We start from the raw sequence: 17,809 nt of genomic DNA, 5'->3' as shown, positions 1-17,809 counted from the left end.
CTTAACTTCCTGCAGCCTGAGGCTGTTTGATACTGACCTTTATAAAAAATCTGCTTTACAAATTCCCTTACAGGTGGCCTCTGTCAGCCTCTTGCAGCTGGGCCAGGAGACTGACAAGCTTAAAACCAGAAATCGCGAATCCATTTCTCTGCTCATGCGCTTGGTATGTATCTTATTTCAGCTGGTCTGAGAACAGGGAGTGGAAGGGCCAGAGGGAGACTCCTCTTCAGGGTCTTTGCATCCTTGCCCTTGTCGTCACCCAAAAGCATTAACGAAGGACTTAATTCTGCATAACCCTCTGAGTCTAGTTCTCACATTCTGGTTAACATTCTAAACTTGTCCTATAATGCCAGAGTAGAGTCTTCAAGGACTTCTGCAAGACAGGGCCTTCCTGGCCCCTAAGCTGGCTGGGCCCGTGTCCTGCAATGTTCCTGAGTCTGACCTGGTACGGCGGCTATGCCCCTTTTTGGTAATTACCTGTCCAGTACAAGTTTGGTTTCACTGGACAATTTTCTACCCCTGCCTTTCTTGTCTTTAAGAGTACTATGAAAAGAGTGCTGGATAACACAGAGCTGAACTCAGAGGTTGAGGGGTGGGAGCTCAGAGCAGGGAAAGGATTTTAGCTAAAAAGCTGTAAGGCAGGGAGCCTGGTGGGCCGTGAATCAGGCAGTTCCTGCTGTCTCTTCTTGCTTCCCAAGCTGTGGGCTTCTCTCTACTCTGGGAGAAAGTTTTGGGAACTCTGACTCAGTTAACTTTGAAAGTTTTTTTCCTCGTGACCCTGTTTCCCTTTTCAACACTCTTACTCACTCTTTTGCTCTGATTCTCCATGTTAGTAATGCACTTAGATATGGACAGGAAGGGCTCTTGCCCTGGGCCCAGTGTTTGAAAGGCCCTCCTTGGGCCCTCCTCTAGTAGAGTATTCTGGGGCCCTCCTCTGGCCAAAGGGAAGGGGTAGAGCCTGTACGCCACCTTGAGGCCCATACGAGAGGTATCTGGGGCCCCAGAATACTTTGCTAAGCAGCTTCAGCCCACTTGTAGGGCCTGTGTTAAACTTCTTCCTACTGAGGCGGACCGTCCTACTGGTGGATGTATCTCTAGTGCCCAAGGGACATATGGCTGGAGTTTAGATATGCAGATAAGGAAGTCTACAAGTACACACAAAATCCCTCTAACTGAGGGCGGGAGGAGAAGAGGGACTGGGCTGGGAGCTTGTTTTTTCCCTTCACCCTGTTTTGGTGCAGAACTTGGAGGAGTCCAAAAATTCTTAATTCAAACCTGGGCTTCCATAAGACTACAAAGGAGCATTGTGAAGGTTGAAAGCTAGAATATACTAGTTAATTAGCTTGGTTTAATTAGTCATATGATACGTGGACCTCCATCTGTATTCTTGTCCCAGGCCCAGAAATGCTAGGGGCCAGGGATTCCTGGGACTCCTCCAGGTCTCCTTGAAATACACAGGCACTGAGTGGTATTTATGCCTTAGTTTCTCCAGCTAGAAAAAGGCCTAGGCTGGGCTGGTTAAGGATTATGATAGAGAGGAGAATGGACATGGGGGTGGATGTGTTTGTGTGGGATGTGTGTGGTGAGGCAGGAGGGCAGAGGAGGTAGATGAGGGCAGAGTGAGGGCAGTGCCCGTGGTGGTGGGCTCTGTGGGGCACAATACATAGAGCAGCAGCTTGGCCTTGGCAAGGCAATGAGTCCTTCTGAGACTTCAGCTCTCTGTCCATAAAAGTGGGTAATAATCCTTGTGGTAGAGTGGTTAGAATTCATAAGATATGTGTGAAAGTCCCTAGTACGTAGTAGATGCTGAGCAAATGTTAGTTCCCACTGTCTGCTGCTCATTTTAGGTTCTGGATGATTTTGGCATGACTCTTCACTTCCTCAGGTAGTTTTCACCCCTGTCAGGTTGGAGGTGATTCTGTATTACCCCCCTGTATTCTTACCTCCTTCTGCTTAGACCCCTTCCAACACCCCAAAATGTGGGAAGTGTTTGCCCCTGTGGCCTTCCAATGAGGCCAACAGAGTGACAGGAACAGAGCTAGGATCCGGCACTTTTTGTTGGAGGGGGAAACTAGAGGGACTAGTTGCTGCAAAGCAATTTAAATGCAAATGTTTCCATTGAGAAACTAGAAATGACTGAAGGCGAAGGAGCTGTATTCTGAGTTGAGAGGCTACTCATGTAGCCTCAAATTCTGGCCAGCACTTCTGTCCCCAGGGTCTGTTTTGGCTGTCAAGCCTGGGCCACGCCTCAGTGTTGCCAGTCTGTTCCTGGTACAGGTTTCCTGGGGAAAGACACGGCTCTTATAGAATCATGGAATCCTAGATGCCAGAACCAGGCCAGATCCTGGCAATTAGTCCAGTACTTATAAGTCATAGATGAGCAAACTGAGGAATAGGGAGGGAAAGATGACAATCAAGGTCTCCCCTAAAATAGATGGCAGATTTGGGACTAGAACCCAAGTTTCTTGGTCATCACTCTAGGGCTGTTTCCACTCCCGTAAACTTCTGTTACTTGGGAGCCCTGTTATTTTCTTGTGCTTCATGGAGAATAGAAAGTCTTGGGCCAGTGGATTCACTTGAAGTCATTATTCATTTCCCTGTACCTGAGGGTAGCACCTTGGAGAAGACAGCTCATCTCTTTCCCGGCTGAGTGTTTGAAAGTCTTGCCTAGTAAGAAATTCTTTGATATTTAACCTGTCATCAGGGCTACAGTTTTACCAGCAGATTTCCCTTCCTTCAGCCTGCAGTTTCTGCTCTTTTGCAGCTGTTGTGTGTGCATGTGTTTGAGAACAGGAAAATCTTACACATTTTAAAACTTGAAAGGACTTCAGAGAGAGAAACACGTTAGAGTAGATATGGTAGATTCTCTTTCCTTAGTGAATTTTCAGGACTTGGAGTACCAGATATATTGTGGAGAACCCATCTGTGTGAATTGCCAGAGGATATGGGACACCTCTCCAGAGTGTGTTTTTAGTCTCATTACCTCTTGGATAAGGAAGGCACTGAAGAAAATACACCCTGTCCCTTCCTCAGGGATGGGGACCCTCCAGTCCAACACTAGGCTATGCTGCTCTTCATGAACATGCCCTGTCCACCCACCTCCCCTCTTCACCCTCACCCCCACTGTCATTCTTACCCAGGCATCTTGATCTATCTTCCTGCTTGGCTGTGGGGGCTGCTGGGATTACCACAGCATGCGGGCTTCTAATTAAACTAATTAATCATGCCTGCTTCTTTATGCAGCATCCTTACTGTTCCCCAAGCACCGTACTGAGGGAGGGAGGAGACTGAGGCCCAACGCAAGAGGACCCGTGTGAATTCCAGGCCCCTCTTCCGTGGCCTGCAGTGGTGTTTGTTCCTCTCGCTGCAAAGCTTTGTAATTAGCACTTTTATACATCTTTACCTGCATCTGTGTGCTGCCCATCCACATGTGATTTAGCATCCAGACTTGGAGAGAATGAGTTTTGCTGCCACTAGGAAAGTGGTTCTTTCCTGCCTTCTGCTTCTGTGCCCTTCACATAGTCCTGATGAGGGGGTCAGGGTCAATGATAATGGAGCTGAATATGCCACATTGCCTTCCTGGAGCCAAACGAAGTGAGGGAGGAGGAGGGGGGTGTGATTTGGAACCCTGTTCATTTGTAACCTCAGGGCCTCAGAGGGCCTGGGAACTATGCAAAGAGGAACAGGGTATCACAGACAAATGCCCTACCTGAGGTTCTCATCTCTTGGCCCCTTCTCTTCCAGGTGGTGGAGGAGTCATCCTTCCTGACCCTGGACATGCTGGAGTCCTGTTTCCCTTATGTCCTGCTTCGAAATGCCTATCGGGAGGTGTCCCGGGCCTTCCACCTAAACCGAGTGCCTGCCAATACCCACTGAAGAGCCCTTCGGACCTTCCTAAACCCTTGCCATAGTGGAAGCTGTGGTCACTTTCTCAAGGGGTGGGAATGGGGTGGGGTCACTAAGAAGAGGGTCAGAAGCCAGAGTTGATGAACGGATCTGTGGAAGAACAATCCAGGGCTGAGAAATCGTAGAGCAGTGAGGCAGGCTGGGGGCATGGAGGACAGTTTATGGAAAAAGTTAGGGTGTGGGGCCACTTGTGTGAATTTTACAGTGAAAAAAGGAGTAATGTACAAGTATATTTTCTATCTTCTGGTGACTTGAGCTTGAGCTCTGACAGGCATGGGCCTCTCCGACCTTCATCACTATTCTTAGGATAATGCTGGCAGGCAGAGATGATCAATCATCATATTAAACCATAATGAGCTTATAATCCTCCCACTGGAGTTGCTATTGTCTCCTGCACATTCATTAGGACCATTATCTTCTCTCTTCGTTTTTCAAATGTGTTCAGCAAACATTCAGCCTGCCCCGACTGCAGAGTAGCAGCAAAGGAGCCCCTCTTTTCCTTTGTGGGGCTCTTCGAGGAGTCACTGGGTCTCTTCCTTTGCCCCCAGCTTGACTGCATTTCCTACTGGGGCAAGGAGGAAGTGCCCTTCAGAGATGTTCACTGCCCACCTGCTCTACTACATTGTTACAAGTTCTTTCTTGCTTTAACCCCTCCTGCTTTGATATCTCCACAACCCAGAGCAGAGGGTCAGGTAGTCTTCGTCAATTCTAGGTCACATGACAACTGATTGGACCAGACTCAGGTGGGGTTTCCGTCCTGTACCCTTTGCAGGTACTCTGCCTTTTATTGGGAGGGACTAATTTAACCCCCAAATCCTTTTGTCAGCCTGGGTACAGCTGTTGCTCCAGACAGGGATTTCTCTTCTGGATCTTGAATTTCACAGACCTCATTAGGCTGTATGGCCCTGAGAGTGGGTATCCTTGAGGGAGTACAAGCTGTTTTAACTTAGCCCTTTTCTGCGCTAATTAGAATTTCAAGTGTCACAGAGCCTGGGGCATTCAAGATAGCACTAAACTAGGTTTACTTAACTCCTTGGCAGGAAATAGTGGCCCCCATGCATCACTTCTGTGCACCCACTGCCAGGAAGAAGTGGAGAAACAGATCATGTATGTCACAGGTCTAGAGTGGTTGGAATTGATAAATATAATTAGCTAGTTGATTAATTAGGGTCATGTCCATACTTTCATGATGAAAGGGAAGCAATTGTTGGTTTTCAGCAAAAACCATTCAGACTTCATTAAGCCTATTTGATAGCTATTTTGGGGTTTTGTACATGTGTTTGCTTTTTATTTCTTTTTTTTATTTTTTATTTTTTTGAGACGGAGTCTTGCTCTGTCGCCCAGGCTGGGGTGCAGTGGCCGGATCTCAGCTCACTGCAAGCTCCACCTCCCGGGTTTACACCATTCTCCTGCCTCAGCCTCGTGAGTAGCTGGGACTACAGGCGCCCGCCACCTCGCCCGGCTAGTTTTTTGTATTTTTTAGTAGAGACGGGGTTTCACCGTGTTAGCCAGGATGGTCTCGATCTCCTGACCTCGTGATCCACCCGTCTCGGCCTCCCAAAGTGCTGGGATTGCTTTTTATTTCTTGAGACCCATGCTTAGTCAATACTTTCTTAACTTGGCACCCATAATCAGCACACAAATTTTTCTTAGCAACAATTGTCTGCTCTTTAGGATGGAAGCGATAGAGAATCCTGCTTTGTGGATCAGCTAATCCTCCTTCCTTGCTATGGGAAGGACCTTATGTTTTAAAGGGTGATTCAGTGTCAGTCTTGTGAGACTGAGAGTAAAGTTGATGAGGAAGAGAAGGCTCAGAAGTATCTGAACAACTACTCTGTATGCTTATATTTTTCTGCTTCAGGGGATAGAGATCCTTCCTCCGTCTGCATGTAGAACTGCTTAAGAGGAGCCTCCCAGAGGACAGCAAGACAAGTTGCTGCAGGGGGATGTAGGGCAGACAGAACTCCTTTTTTTAAAACTGAAAATTTTATTGAGATAGTTAATCCACCTGCGCTTGTAAGAAATAATACAGAGAAATTCTGTTTTCCTTTACGCAGTTTCCCTGAATGGTAACATCTAGCAAAACTATAGTACACTGCCACAACCAGGATCACTGACATTGATATAATCTACTGATCTTGTTCAGATTTCTTTCCCCAGTTTTGCTTATGTTCATTTCTGTGTGTGTGTGCACATGTGTGTGTTATCTATTTCTATACAGCTTTATCACGTGCAGGTTTGTGTGTCTGCCACTACAGTCAAGATACAGAACAGGCCAGGTGCAGTGGCTCATGCCTGTAATCCCATCTCTTTGGGAGGCCAAGGCAGGTGCATCACCTGAGGTCAGGGGTTTGAGAGCAGCCTGGCCAACATAGTGAAACACCGTCTCTACTAAAAATATAAAAACTAGCCGGGTGTGGTGGCGCGTGCCTGTAGTCCCACTACTCAGGAGGCTGAGGCAGGAGAATCACTTGATCCCGGGAGGTGGAGGTTGCAGTAAGCCGAGATCCTGCCACAGCACTCCAGGCTGGGTGACAGAGCGAGACTCTGTCTCAAAAAATAAATAATAATTTTAAAAAAGATACAGAACAGTTCCATTACCACAAGGATCCCTCGTATTGCTCTTTTATAGCCATGCCTGCTTCCCCTCCTACAACCCCCTTCCCCATCTCTAGCCCCTGGTAACAGATATATTCTCTATTTCTAAAATTTTATAATTTGATATATCTTTTTGTAAACATATAATTATACACACATATTTCCCTACCACTTATACTTTTTCAAAGTGCTTTGACATCCTTATAGCAATTCTGCAAGGTAGCCAGGGAAGGCTTTCCTATTTCAGGTCAGAAAACAGATTTAGAAATATTAAATGACTGAATGAAGGTCACATGTTTAGCAGTAGAACTAGAACTGGGACCCAAGTCTGATGTTCAGTCCTAGACCTTTTTCACCTGCCCGGTCTGCCTCTTCACAAGGGAAGACTTGGTTTTTAGAATCCAGAGACCTTAGAAGGAGCAAATTGGAGAAGGTGAGGACATGATGGCCTTTACCACCGGAAGCAAAAAGTGAATGTCTAGAGGTGAAGGGACAGAGAAGTAACAGGACCCATCAGTATTTCAGGCAATTTGCTTCCTTTACCAGCAGCATCTCTGTCCTCTTACAACCTGGGACACAATAAGTTGTTTCCCACACAATAAGTTGTATCTCAGTTGTAAGTTTGCTTTACTTAGGCCCAAAGGAAGTAAAGAATGGATATCAGAAATCTCACCCCATTTGTTTTGTCTTACAGGCACAGAGTAGGTTCTAGCCTCAGCATTTTCATTAATGCAGTGTTTTCATCAAAATCTCCATTAACTTGTTTGCAGCAATAAGATGGAATTATCCCTCCCACAAGGCCTGGGGCAAGATACTTGCAGAGGTGCTCCCTTTTGTTTGGACAGTAGAAACACTGCCTCCCCTGCCACGGTGTTCAATCCAGTTGGCAGGTGGGCCAACTTCAAAGTGCAGAAGGAGCTGAGTGTGGTGGCTCACCCCTGTAATCCCAGCACTTTGGGAGGCAGGCGGATTGCTTGAACTCAGGAGTTTGAGACCACTCTGGGCAACATAGTGAAACCCTGTCTCTACAAAAATACAAAAAATTAGCTGGGCATGGTGGCTGTTGCCTGTAATCCCAACACTCTGAGAGGCCGAGGTCAGTGGATCCCTTGAGCTCAGGAGGTTGAGACCAGCCTGGCCAACATGGCGAACTCCGTCTCTATAAAATAATGCAAAAACTAGCTGGGCCTAGTGGCTCTCGCCTGTAGTCCCAGCTACTTGGAAGGCTGAGTTGGGGAGGATCGCTTGAGTCCAGGAGGCAGAGGTTGCAGTGAGCCAAGATGATGCCATTGCACTCCAGTCTGGGCAACAGAGCGAGAGCCTGTCTCAAAAAAAAAAAACAAAAAAAAAAACCCAAGGTGCAGAAGGTCCAGGGCCTGGCCAAAGGGATGATGCCCTGAAGCACTTTGCTTTGCAGGAAGGGAACAACTGTGCTGTGAACACCAGGGTCCAGGAGGGAGGAGGTCTCAGCTACGGACAAGGCTTCCTTCACCTTAGGTCCTCATACTTATATCAGTTCTTCTCCAACAAAGTTTGACTTTGAGAAGAAGCTGGCACATGGCTGAAATGCACTCACGCGGTTGGGGGAAGAGTGTTCTTCCAGTCCTCCTCCCCACAGGGCCTCCTGCTTCTCCTAAGTACCTGTCATCAAAGGAGATGAAGATGAATCCCCCTTCAGCCCCCACACCTCAATGAGTTGTCAAGTACTCTCCCTCCCACTTGAATAGGAAGCAGGAGCAGCAGGCCAGGTTGCAGGTTGAGGAAGTCAGAAGTTAACTTGAGCTGAGTTTGCAGCTCTGGAGAGATTGAGGAGCAGACTTTTCTCTTGTCACTTTGGAAGGAGAGGATTGTGAGGCTGCCCCTTTAAATAGCACTCCCGTAGGAGGCAGATCACATCCATCCGTCACCTGCTGCCAAAGCATCATTTTTGGTCTCTATCAAACTCAAAGCTTGTTGGAAAGGATTGTGGGGTTAGGGGAGTGAGGAGGCAGAGCCTCCTAGGGGTAGGGGGCAGTTTAGAAGCTGAAAAGGAGAGGAATGAGAAGGAGCCTGGGAATGGTGGGGGTTGGGGACAAAAGGAAAAGACAGGGAGAGACTAGTTGTCTTTTGAACCTCGGAGTGGAACAAGTATACCCTATTCTTATCTCTTTAGGGATGCAGCAAGGCAGAAATGGGATTGTATTGCAACAAGAGGAATGAGGTTGAGACTAAACACTAGGACTGGTGACTACAGAAAGTGAAAGAGAGCCACAGAGTGAAAAAGGCTCGTAGACTTGGCTCTGGTTTTATCACTTACTCTCTGTGGGACTGTATAATTTTTCTGGGTTAGTTTAGTTAGTTCTCATTTATTTTTATTTTTGCTTTTTCCATCAAACTGTATTGTCTATGAAGTTTTCCCATTTATTAAATGAAGGGGATTAGAGTAGATGAACTCTAATGTCTCTTTCATGAATAACTTGTGTGTGTGTGTGTGTGTGTGTGTGTGTGTGTGTGTGTGTGAGAATTAGCCTTAAAATAAGTCAGGAGCAGGGGGTCTTGGGAAAGCAGGATGTGCCACTGTGTTAACAAGAAATGTTGAGAGATCCCTGTGGATGTACATCTTGCCTCTTTCCCACCTGTTCTAGTTTAAAGACCTGCCTAAATTTGGAGACTCCTTAGTTCTAATCCTAATTTACTAATTAGAACTCTTTAGCACCATCCTAATTTGCAATTCTTTTGTAGTTTCCAGCCCATTTCATTTTCAGTTGATAAGGAGGAGATTACTCCCAAATTTTCAGAAATGGGCTGTGTAGTAGGAGTGTGACTAGGGTCTCAGATGCAGCCAGTTTTGGCTGGGTCTGTTCTTCCAGCAAGAAGGGAAAAGAGGGATGTGTGCTAAAGGTAGATGGACAGAGGGTGGGAAGTCCCATTATTCTTTCCACTTTTTTCTCCATCTCTGACTCTGCCATCTTTTTCTGCCTCTGTACTTTCTGGGAGCTGGTTCTGCTGATACTTCTGCTGAATCTAAATGCTGACCTAACTTGGCAATTCTTTTATGTTAGGAGTCTTAGCTGTGACAGTCCATCTGCTTCTTCGCCCTTCCATTTCACTTCTTTTCTCCTTCTTTGACTGGGAGAGGGGGAGCCTCCACTCAGCATTTAGAACAGAGTAAATACCTTCTCCCGATCACTCCTCCTTCCAACCTCCAGAATTTTTTTGAAATTAAATTTCACATTCTGGGATCCTGGATTAGTGGCCTGTTTTGGATTCAGCAGTTACTGAATATATCTCCACTTTCTGTTGACATAGGAGTTTCCCCAGTGCCGAAGCCAGTGGTCATTAAGGGGGAGAACAATATTGAGCAAGAGAGGTGGTTCCTGCAAGAGTCCTAGGTAGGACTCGGTTGGATGGAGGAGGCTTTGCCCTTTTACAAGGTCTTGAGTTCAAACTCCAGTTCACTCCTTCCACAAATGGTTATTAATCAGCTAGGTTGTTTTGTGCTGGGCCTTTAGCTCCTAGATTTCTTTCTCTGAAGACGGAACAGAAGAAATGAGCTGGAAGTGCTTCAGGAGGGGTTTTGATATCAGGAATGCTTTCCTGGCTGTGTAGAGTTATTACCTAGTCAAAGCAGATGTTAGGCCGGGCGCAGTGGCTCACACCTGTAATCCCACCACTTTGGGAGGCCGAGGCTGGCAGATCACGAGGTTAGGAGTTCAAGACCAGCCTGGCCAATATGGTGAAACCCCATCTCTACTAAAAAATACAAAAGGTAGCCAGCGTGGTGGCCTGCACCTGTAGTCCCAGCTACTGGGGAGGCTGAGGCAGGAGAATTGCAGGAACTGGGGAGGCAGAGGTTGCAGTGAGCTGAGATTGCGCCACTGCACTCCAGCCTGGGTTACAGAGACGCCTTCTAAAAAAAAAAAAAAAAAAAAAAGGAAGATGTGGTGCTGCCTGCTCTGGAGAGCTTTGAACTTCGAAGAAATTCCTATATACTAGGCAGGCAGGTAGAAGCACCATTGGGAAGGCCACAGTCTTGGAGAAAGGTGGGGAAGATCAAGCTGAGGGACCTGAGGCCAAGCGTGGGATGCCATCACAGCTCACGGCACACCCTGAACTTTTCCAAGACAGGAGCACAGGTGGGGTCTGCTGTGACTGGGTTCCGAGTCCAGGTCTAGCCGGGAAAGATGTGTGCTCATCCCCTGCCCCGCCCTCACACATGGGACACGCAGGCAGCTAGGCACACGTGGATACATGGAACCACACGCACATACACACAGAAACTCAAAACACACGGAGAGAACCCACACAACCACCCACACCGAAGTCCTGCCCGCCGCCTCCGCTGCACTCTGTAAACACGCACTCACATCCGCCAGTACAGGGCACACGCAGCCACTCGTCCCCGGCGCCTGTGTGCGTGCGCTCGCCCTTGGGTGCTTCTGTCTGTGTGTGCCCCCGGCTTCCAATCGTTCCTTTGGGAGGGGGAGGAGTGGCTGCGAGGAGTGAGAGACTGGCGGGCAGGCTGAGGAGAAGGGAGGGAGAGCAGAGGGAGGGGGGAACCCGGCCGGGGGAGGAGGAGAGAGGCAAGGAGGCGGCTCTGGCAGCGCGCGGCGGCGGCGGCGGCGGTAGCGGCAGCAGCAGCAGCGGCGGTGCGGAGAGCTTGGACTGGGAGCCCAAAGCTCGGCTGGGCAGCGGGAGAGGAGGAGCCGCAGGAGCTGCAGCTCTGCCAGCTCGGGCCGAGCCTAGAGACACCGGCCTGGCTGGTCCACGCCAGCCGCAGGTGGGAAGGGCCTGGGATGGGGGGTGAGGGTCTCTTGGCTGGGGCTGAAGCTGAGCTGAGATGCTGTCTCCTCTCTCTGTTCCGTAGACCGTGGCTGAGCATGGAGCTGTCCCCCCGCAGTCCTCCAGAGATGCTGGAGGAGTCGGATTGCCCGTCACCCCTGGAGCTGAAGTCAGCTCCCAGCAAGAAGATGTGGATTAAGCTTCGGTCTCTGTAAGTCACCGGCCCGGGAATGGGGGGAAGGGACCTTAGGGAGCCTGAGCGGGAGGAGGAGGGGGGATAACTGGAGCGGGGCTGTGGGCTGGTAGATTCTCTTTGGCACACATGTTGGCAGGTGCGAGGAAGCACGGCCCTGACACGCATGGCCAGGCCACATGTGCAAGGCATGTGCCGAGCAAGCCGGCCGGTTGGAGCGGGTTTAGGAGTTGCAAAGCTAACGATGTGCCTGTGCCTGTGGACCCCAGGCTGACACGCAGCGCTTAGAGGCAGCACAGTATATGCAGTGTGGCAGGGCTGCAGGAGGGCAGCAGAGGTGCCAGGCTGACTCACACGTATCCATGTGCAGAGTTGTGCAGATGTGAGCCACATGACATGTGTGTGCATGAGTGACCGTGGGTCACAGAGGTATGTGGAGTGATTGCACACAGCTGTAAATCCACTGCATGGGAATACTTGTGCCAACCTGTGGGTCATATGTGTCTCAGTTGGGATTGGCAGTTTCTGCCTCCTGCACAGGGAGTGGGGTGGGGGGCACCCCATGTCTGAGCTGCTCATCTCTTGGGACCTGGAAACTTGTCCCAATGATGAGGGGACCCACCTGGAATCTGGAGGGGGCTTGGAGCCCCTACCTGGAAGCTGAAGGAGGTGATGATGGTGAAGAAATATTGATTGACAAAGGCAAGGTAACTGGCTTAATCAAAGCCTTTTTGTTTATATAGGGTCTTCTGGGATCTCCAAGCACATTTGGGCATCTTTTCCTATTGTTGCAGTACGAGGGCATGTGGGGAGGAATAAATGGGAGAAGGAAGAACTCAGGTATCTCATACTCCAGTCCCAGGGGAGGAAAGGAACTTTTCCCCTGCTCCTTAGAAAAAAAAGAGGATTGGGTCAAAGACAAGCCATGCACCATGTTTATCTCCCAGTCAGCTGCTGTCATTGGGAAATCTCCGCAGTCTGTTGATTCTTAATCAGGGAACAAGAGAAGATGTCCCTCTCTCTCAGATGAATACATGGCCCCAGGAAAGAGGAAACAGATAGGAGACTATGGATGTTTAGAGAGGAAACACAGTAAACATAGCCCTGAACCCAGTTCCTCCCCAATATTCTCCATAGTGAGCACCGAAGCTTTCTATTTCTGGGTTCTGGGAGAGGGAGAGATGCGGGTAGGGGATGGATAGATGCTTATGTTGTATTGTCCCTTAAATACTTCACCTATGGTGATAAGATGACACCTTTCTGTGGCAGGTGGGTCTGATTTATACACTAGCTACTTGGAGAGGCCTTAGGGAGAACTGAGGCATAGTGGGCAACAAGGCTTGGAATCCAAATGTACTTCTCAGTCCCCCTCCTTGGCTGCCTCTGGCCAATCCAATTTGCTGGGCTCTATGAAGCGCAGCCTTGGAATGAGTTCTGGGATGAAGAAATGGAAAACCAGATTGAATTGATTTTTGTTGGGAGGAGCACTGTGTGATGCTTTTGTTCGGAGGAGCACTGTGTGATTCTTGATAGAAAAATGACGCTCTGTTAATGGCAAATGAGCTGGGGAAAGGGAAAGTAAGGAAGTAGTTGGAAGGTGAAGAAGGGCCCCAGGTCCATAAATGGGAGAATTCAGGATGGTTCCCCTAACATTAGTGGCTCATCATACTAACCTTGCCTCTATTCCAGGTAACAGGGCCCTGCAAAAGAGTGGGTGTTACTAGATTCACTATCTCCCACACATTTCTAACTAAAAGCCTTTCCTGAAGATGAATTATTGTTTCTTCCTTTAGTGTGAGAAGTGCTCAGTGGTGAGAGAAGAGGATTCCCAGAAGGAGGCATGAAACCTGGGAAGAGAAGGGAGTAGAGGCAGCTGTCCCTCCCATCTCATGCCTTAGCTGAGATGTCCTTACATGAGATTAGGGTGGACAAGGATCCCTATTGTTATTGATTAGATCATTCTGGTCTTCACTCACTTTAGCAGTCTGGTCCTTAGGAATGCTAGCTTTGTACAATAATCTATTTTTACAGGTAAAAAATAAAGCTAGTTACATGGAATATAACTTACCCAAAAAAGTACAATCTCCTGATTATTAATTGGCAGGGATAGATTCCCAGTCTCACGTCCTTAAAGCAGAGAAAGACCTTGATATCAAGGTAGATCCCAACTTGATCTACGTTCATGGACTACTGGATTTTGCCTTTTTGAATACTGGGGAGGCTTTGACTATCAGATGAAGGGAAATAAAAGGATTTAGGGCTTTGCTGGGTAAGAGGTGGGAGTTTCCCAACTCTCTCAATGGGATGTTTTCTGAAGAGGTGAGAAAGGAGGTGTTCCCCCTTTTAAGTGGAAATAAAGATCCCCCTGCCCCTTTGGTTAAGGTGGAAAGGGGTTGCTAAGTCTGGAAATAGGAAATAGACATGATTTATGTCTTAGGACTGGTTACTGCTTGGAAATGGAAACATGGCATATATACTTGTATGTATTTATCTAACTATCTATCTAGATTCTTCTACTCAACACATCCTATTTTTGCCCCTTTACCCTTTTCATTTCTAATTAGGACATCCAAACTTTCTTCAGAGAGACTAGGCCTGGTGTTTTTGACTCTGGATGAAAAGCCCACACTAATATAATCGTGCAGGGCAATTTTTTGTTGCGAAGAGCATTCAAGAATTATGTTTCCCACACTAATACCCTGTCAAAAATAAATTCAGAATCTAATCTAGATCATATGAACTGAAGAGAGTCTCTTAACTGTGTGATTTTACCTCTATCTTCAGGACAATTTCCCTAATTAAGCAGACTCATAAACTGAGGCATAAGAGAGGGTGAAAGAGGCCATCTGGAGACGATGAGTTGGCCAGGATGATTTTCAGCATTTTTAACCCTAAGAGGAAATTTTTGACTTGGCTGCCCACCCTTCTCTGAGATCAGAGGGCTTTAGGGAACGGGAAGAAGACCAGAAGAGGTAGAAATAATTTTCTATGTCTTTTGTGAATCAAGAAAAATGATGAGCAGACATTGGTTTGCCATCCTCAGCTCATTTATTCATCCAACAACTATTTCTTGAGTACCTTCTATGGACCAGGTGGCATGATGGATGCCGAGGATACAGTCAGTGGTGGATGAAACAGACATAGTCCCTGTTCCTACAGAGTTTGTAATCTGCTTCAACTCTGTCAAGTGGTGTGGAGAGTTGGGAGGCTCTGTATTCCCTGTTTTGCTACACCCACCCAACTGATGAAATTCTACCACTCTGGGTTTCTGCCTCATTTTTTTCTTTAGGGGGTTATATACATAGGAAAAGCATAAATATGCATTCTCTTTTTCTCAGGATAGTACAAACATCACTCTCTTTTCTCTGCTCCGGTTTCTCTTGGAATTTTACATTTTACAGATAGAACTTCCCCCTTCCTTTGGGACAGTATAGACATAGTCCCTTTCTCTTCTTCTTTCCCCACATGGTGCACACTTAGGACCCTCAAAGTCTAGGCTCAATGTTCTATGCTGTGGTTCAAGGTCATTATAGACGAGCTGGAGCAGGGACCCCACTGGGGATTATTTTTGCTTATCTGTTTCATCAGAGTCTAATGTGATACCTTGAACATAACAGGCACTCAATAAATGCTGTTAAATAAAGGAATGAACAAATGAAATAGTGAATATATGTACATATGTCACGAGGTCCAGTTCTGTCTCTGATTCTGTGGTGCGTGTATACCTCCGTGTTTGTTGAGTGGCGGGGGGAGGAGTAGGAAATGGAGGTGGAGGAAAGGGAGATGATGATGATGTTGTTTTTTTGAGAGTGATGCTTAAAAGATATGGGGTTTAGAGACCTCAGGACAGAGCCTGGAACTGAAGGAGTTACAGAGAGGATCCAGAAACTGTGGCGTTTGGATTGTGTGAGATATGTTAGGATGAAATTGTGAATGCCTGCCTGACACGTATACATATGTGTTTGGGTAAAGGTTGATAGGTATGCTGGGGACAGAGCTCCATGAAGATGTGTCTGTTTTTATAAGTGGCGTGTGTAACAATAAATGTGTTGGGAAGGTGTGCACTTACCTGAATACCTGAAATTGTCCTAGTTATGAGATGATGTATGTGTGTATGTAGGTAATGGGATAATACCTACGTGTGATCTTGTGTATGTATTTGTGACACTCAGATTTTTTGACATTCCTGGGGAGATCCGGTGGATGGGAGGAAGAAGCTGAGGCTGGATGCCTCATTGATTTAACCCTGCCTTTTGCCCTCTTTTTGTATATGCCCCATGGAGTGATCTTCTATGGCTCTTACCAGTTTTGAATATCATGCTGCCATTTTCCTTTTTCTGTCTATGGATGTGGAGCTGCTGTGAAGATTGCAGCATAAACTATGGTTCCCTGGACCTCTGGAGAAAAAGGAGTGTCATTTTTCTCATGCCTTGGTAGGGATAGTTTTTAGTGCTGTCCTCACTGGATTAGTCCTTCCTTCTCTGCTTCCAGCCATGGCAAAGGGAATCTCTCTTTCCTCTGTTTCATACTGCACTTTTCCATCAAATGTCTTCTGTCTCTATTTCCTCCATCAACTTTCTCTTGAATGAGGACTGTGTGGTATCTCTGGGAAGGTAGAGGGTAGAAAATTCCTGCCTTAAGTTGAAGGGAAGGTACAGAGGTAGGGGATCAAATTCAGCCCCAAGGAAGAACTTGATAAACCTCTGGTCAGGATAGGTGGCTGGAGGGAGGGAAACAGGGAGGCAGAGTGGTGGTAGTAGAAGGGCATGGGGAATAATGGGAGACTTGAGTTCGAGTTCACATTCTGTTCTAACAATTACAACTATGTACTCTTTAAGTCACATAGTCTCTCTGAGTCTCAGTTCTTCATTTAATATCATCATGTAAAAGTAACTTTTAAATGATAAAGACTGAAGGTCTTTTTCAGCGTGGAAGAGCTTGTTTTGTGAAGAGGCAGGGGAATGGGAATGGATGGGCAACTATTGGCTGGGATGAGGGAGACAAAGATTCAAGAGGTAGGAATATGAATTACCTAATAGGTTTGAGCTGTGATTGAAGGAGTTTTGTTGATGGTTATCTGGAAGGAGAGAAGGCACGTGTCTGAGCTTAGAGACCAGAAGGATAGGTGGGGCTAGAGGAGGGCAATATTATGAAGGATGTGGGCCACTGAGGTCAAAAGAAAGGAGAGGAACTTCCTCCTTATCATCTTTTCCCGATGGTGAAACTGGAAGTGGATGGAGCAATTGCAGTTCTGAGACATGGCGAGCATGGGAAGCCTAGGGGCTGCCATAGGTGGGTTCTATGAACATTGGGGAATTCCCTTCTGACATTTATCCCAAGTCCCTAGGCTTGAGGGTATTATCAGGTATACCACATCCTATTTTAGAAAATTACTGAAGTCTCTTAGAATCCAAACATCACTCTGCTTGTCCAGGAGCCTCAGGAAGTGATTTGAAAAAAGACAGAGGATTCCGCATTTGAGGTTGCATCTACCACTTTTGCCCAGAGGAAGGTGAAGGAGGTTGGGGATGCATGGGACTAGAAGGCCAGGTGAGATGCTCAGCAGGAAAGAAGCGTGCACATCTATAACTACACCCTGCCAGGGAGTTCCTGAAATCAAAGCAATGGTAGCCTCCCTATCTTCCAGATTCCACCGACCTTTAAAAAAAATCTTTCTGCCACCTTCAGACTGGGATGGAGGAGCAGAAAACCTTGAAAACAGGTCTTCCCTCTCTTTTTGTCTTTAAAGGAATTCTTGAGGATTTGTGTCCAACTCCTCTGCTCTCTCTTATTTTCTCTTCTCTGATTCTTCTATCTTCTCCTTTGCCTCATCTTTCTCTGGGTTCTCTTTTGTTGTGAGGCTCCCTTTTGCTCTTCTCCCTTGTCCCACTTCCTCTCTCTGTCCCATTCCCTTTGACTTACCTTTTCACTCTTGCCATCAGTACTTCTCCCTCATCTTGGCTAGGGGTCAGAAAATCCCTGTGGCTCCCTCATCTCACTGAGGGGTTGCTGTGGTAATGGTACAGGATAAGCTTGCTATAGGTGCCCTCTGGGGCCTTATGAGTCCAGTCCCGATTCCTGTCTTCTGCAAGGTGTGTCTTTTGCCTTCTCAGTGACCTCATCCTCCTAGTCTCTCTGGGGAGGAAGCCAAGTAATTGCCTTTGAATCTCAAGGGGCTGATTTTTCTCAGGTATGGAAGTTGAGTAGCTATTTTCCAACTCTCTTCAGGATAGCAGCAGAGAAAGAGGGACAAAACCAGGGCAGCAGGTGGGGTGGAGGTGAGACAACTGGGGAGACTGGAAGTTGTTAGATAATAAAACTGTCCCCTAAGGGAGCAAGACTACATGGTCT

The 17,809-nt window shown here is 47.2% G+C and overlaps 2 protein-coding genes across 3 annotated transcripts in view; both read left to right on the top strand.

Moving 5' to 3' along the window:
• The window catches only part of LOC105474219 (NCK associated protein 1 like), a 53,059-nt gene extending 44,124 nt beyond the window's left edge, over positions 1-8,935 (top strand). For both annotated transcript variants that reach the window (XM_011728708.3, XM_011728707.3), the window contains 2 exons: positions 74-163; positions 3,745-8,935. In XM_011728708.3, the coding sequence (XP_011727010.1) occupies positions 74-163; positions 3,745-3,876 (222 nt within the window). In that variant the 3' untranslated portion in view covers positions 3,877-8,935. The remainder of the gene's footprint in view (positions 1-73; positions 164-3,744) is intronic.
• Positions 8,936-11,084: 2,149 nt separating this feature from the next.
• Positions 11,085-17,809, top strand: part of LOC105474217 (phosphodiesterase 1B) — a 29,676-nt gene continuing 22,951 nt past the window's right edge. The window contains exons 1-2 of the mRNA XM_011728702.2: positions 11,085-11,263; positions 11,351-11,476. Of these exons, the coding sequence (XP_011727004.1) occupies positions 11,364-11,476 (113 nt within the window). The 5' untranslated portion in view covers positions 11,085-11,263; positions 11,351-11,363. The remainder of the gene's footprint in view (positions 11,264-11,350; positions 11,477-17,809) is intronic.

Source organism: Macaca nemestrina, chromosome 10 (assembly GCF_043159975.1).
Source record: "Macaca nemestrina isolate mMacNem1 chromosome 10, mMacNem.hap1, whole genome shotgun sequence".
In the NCBI taxonomy this organism is placed as follows: domain Eukaryota; kingdom Metazoa; phylum Chordata; class Mammalia; order Primates; family Cercopithecidae; genus Macaca; species Macaca nemestrina.
This window is presented reverse-complemented; position numbering and strand designations above follow the sequence as displayed.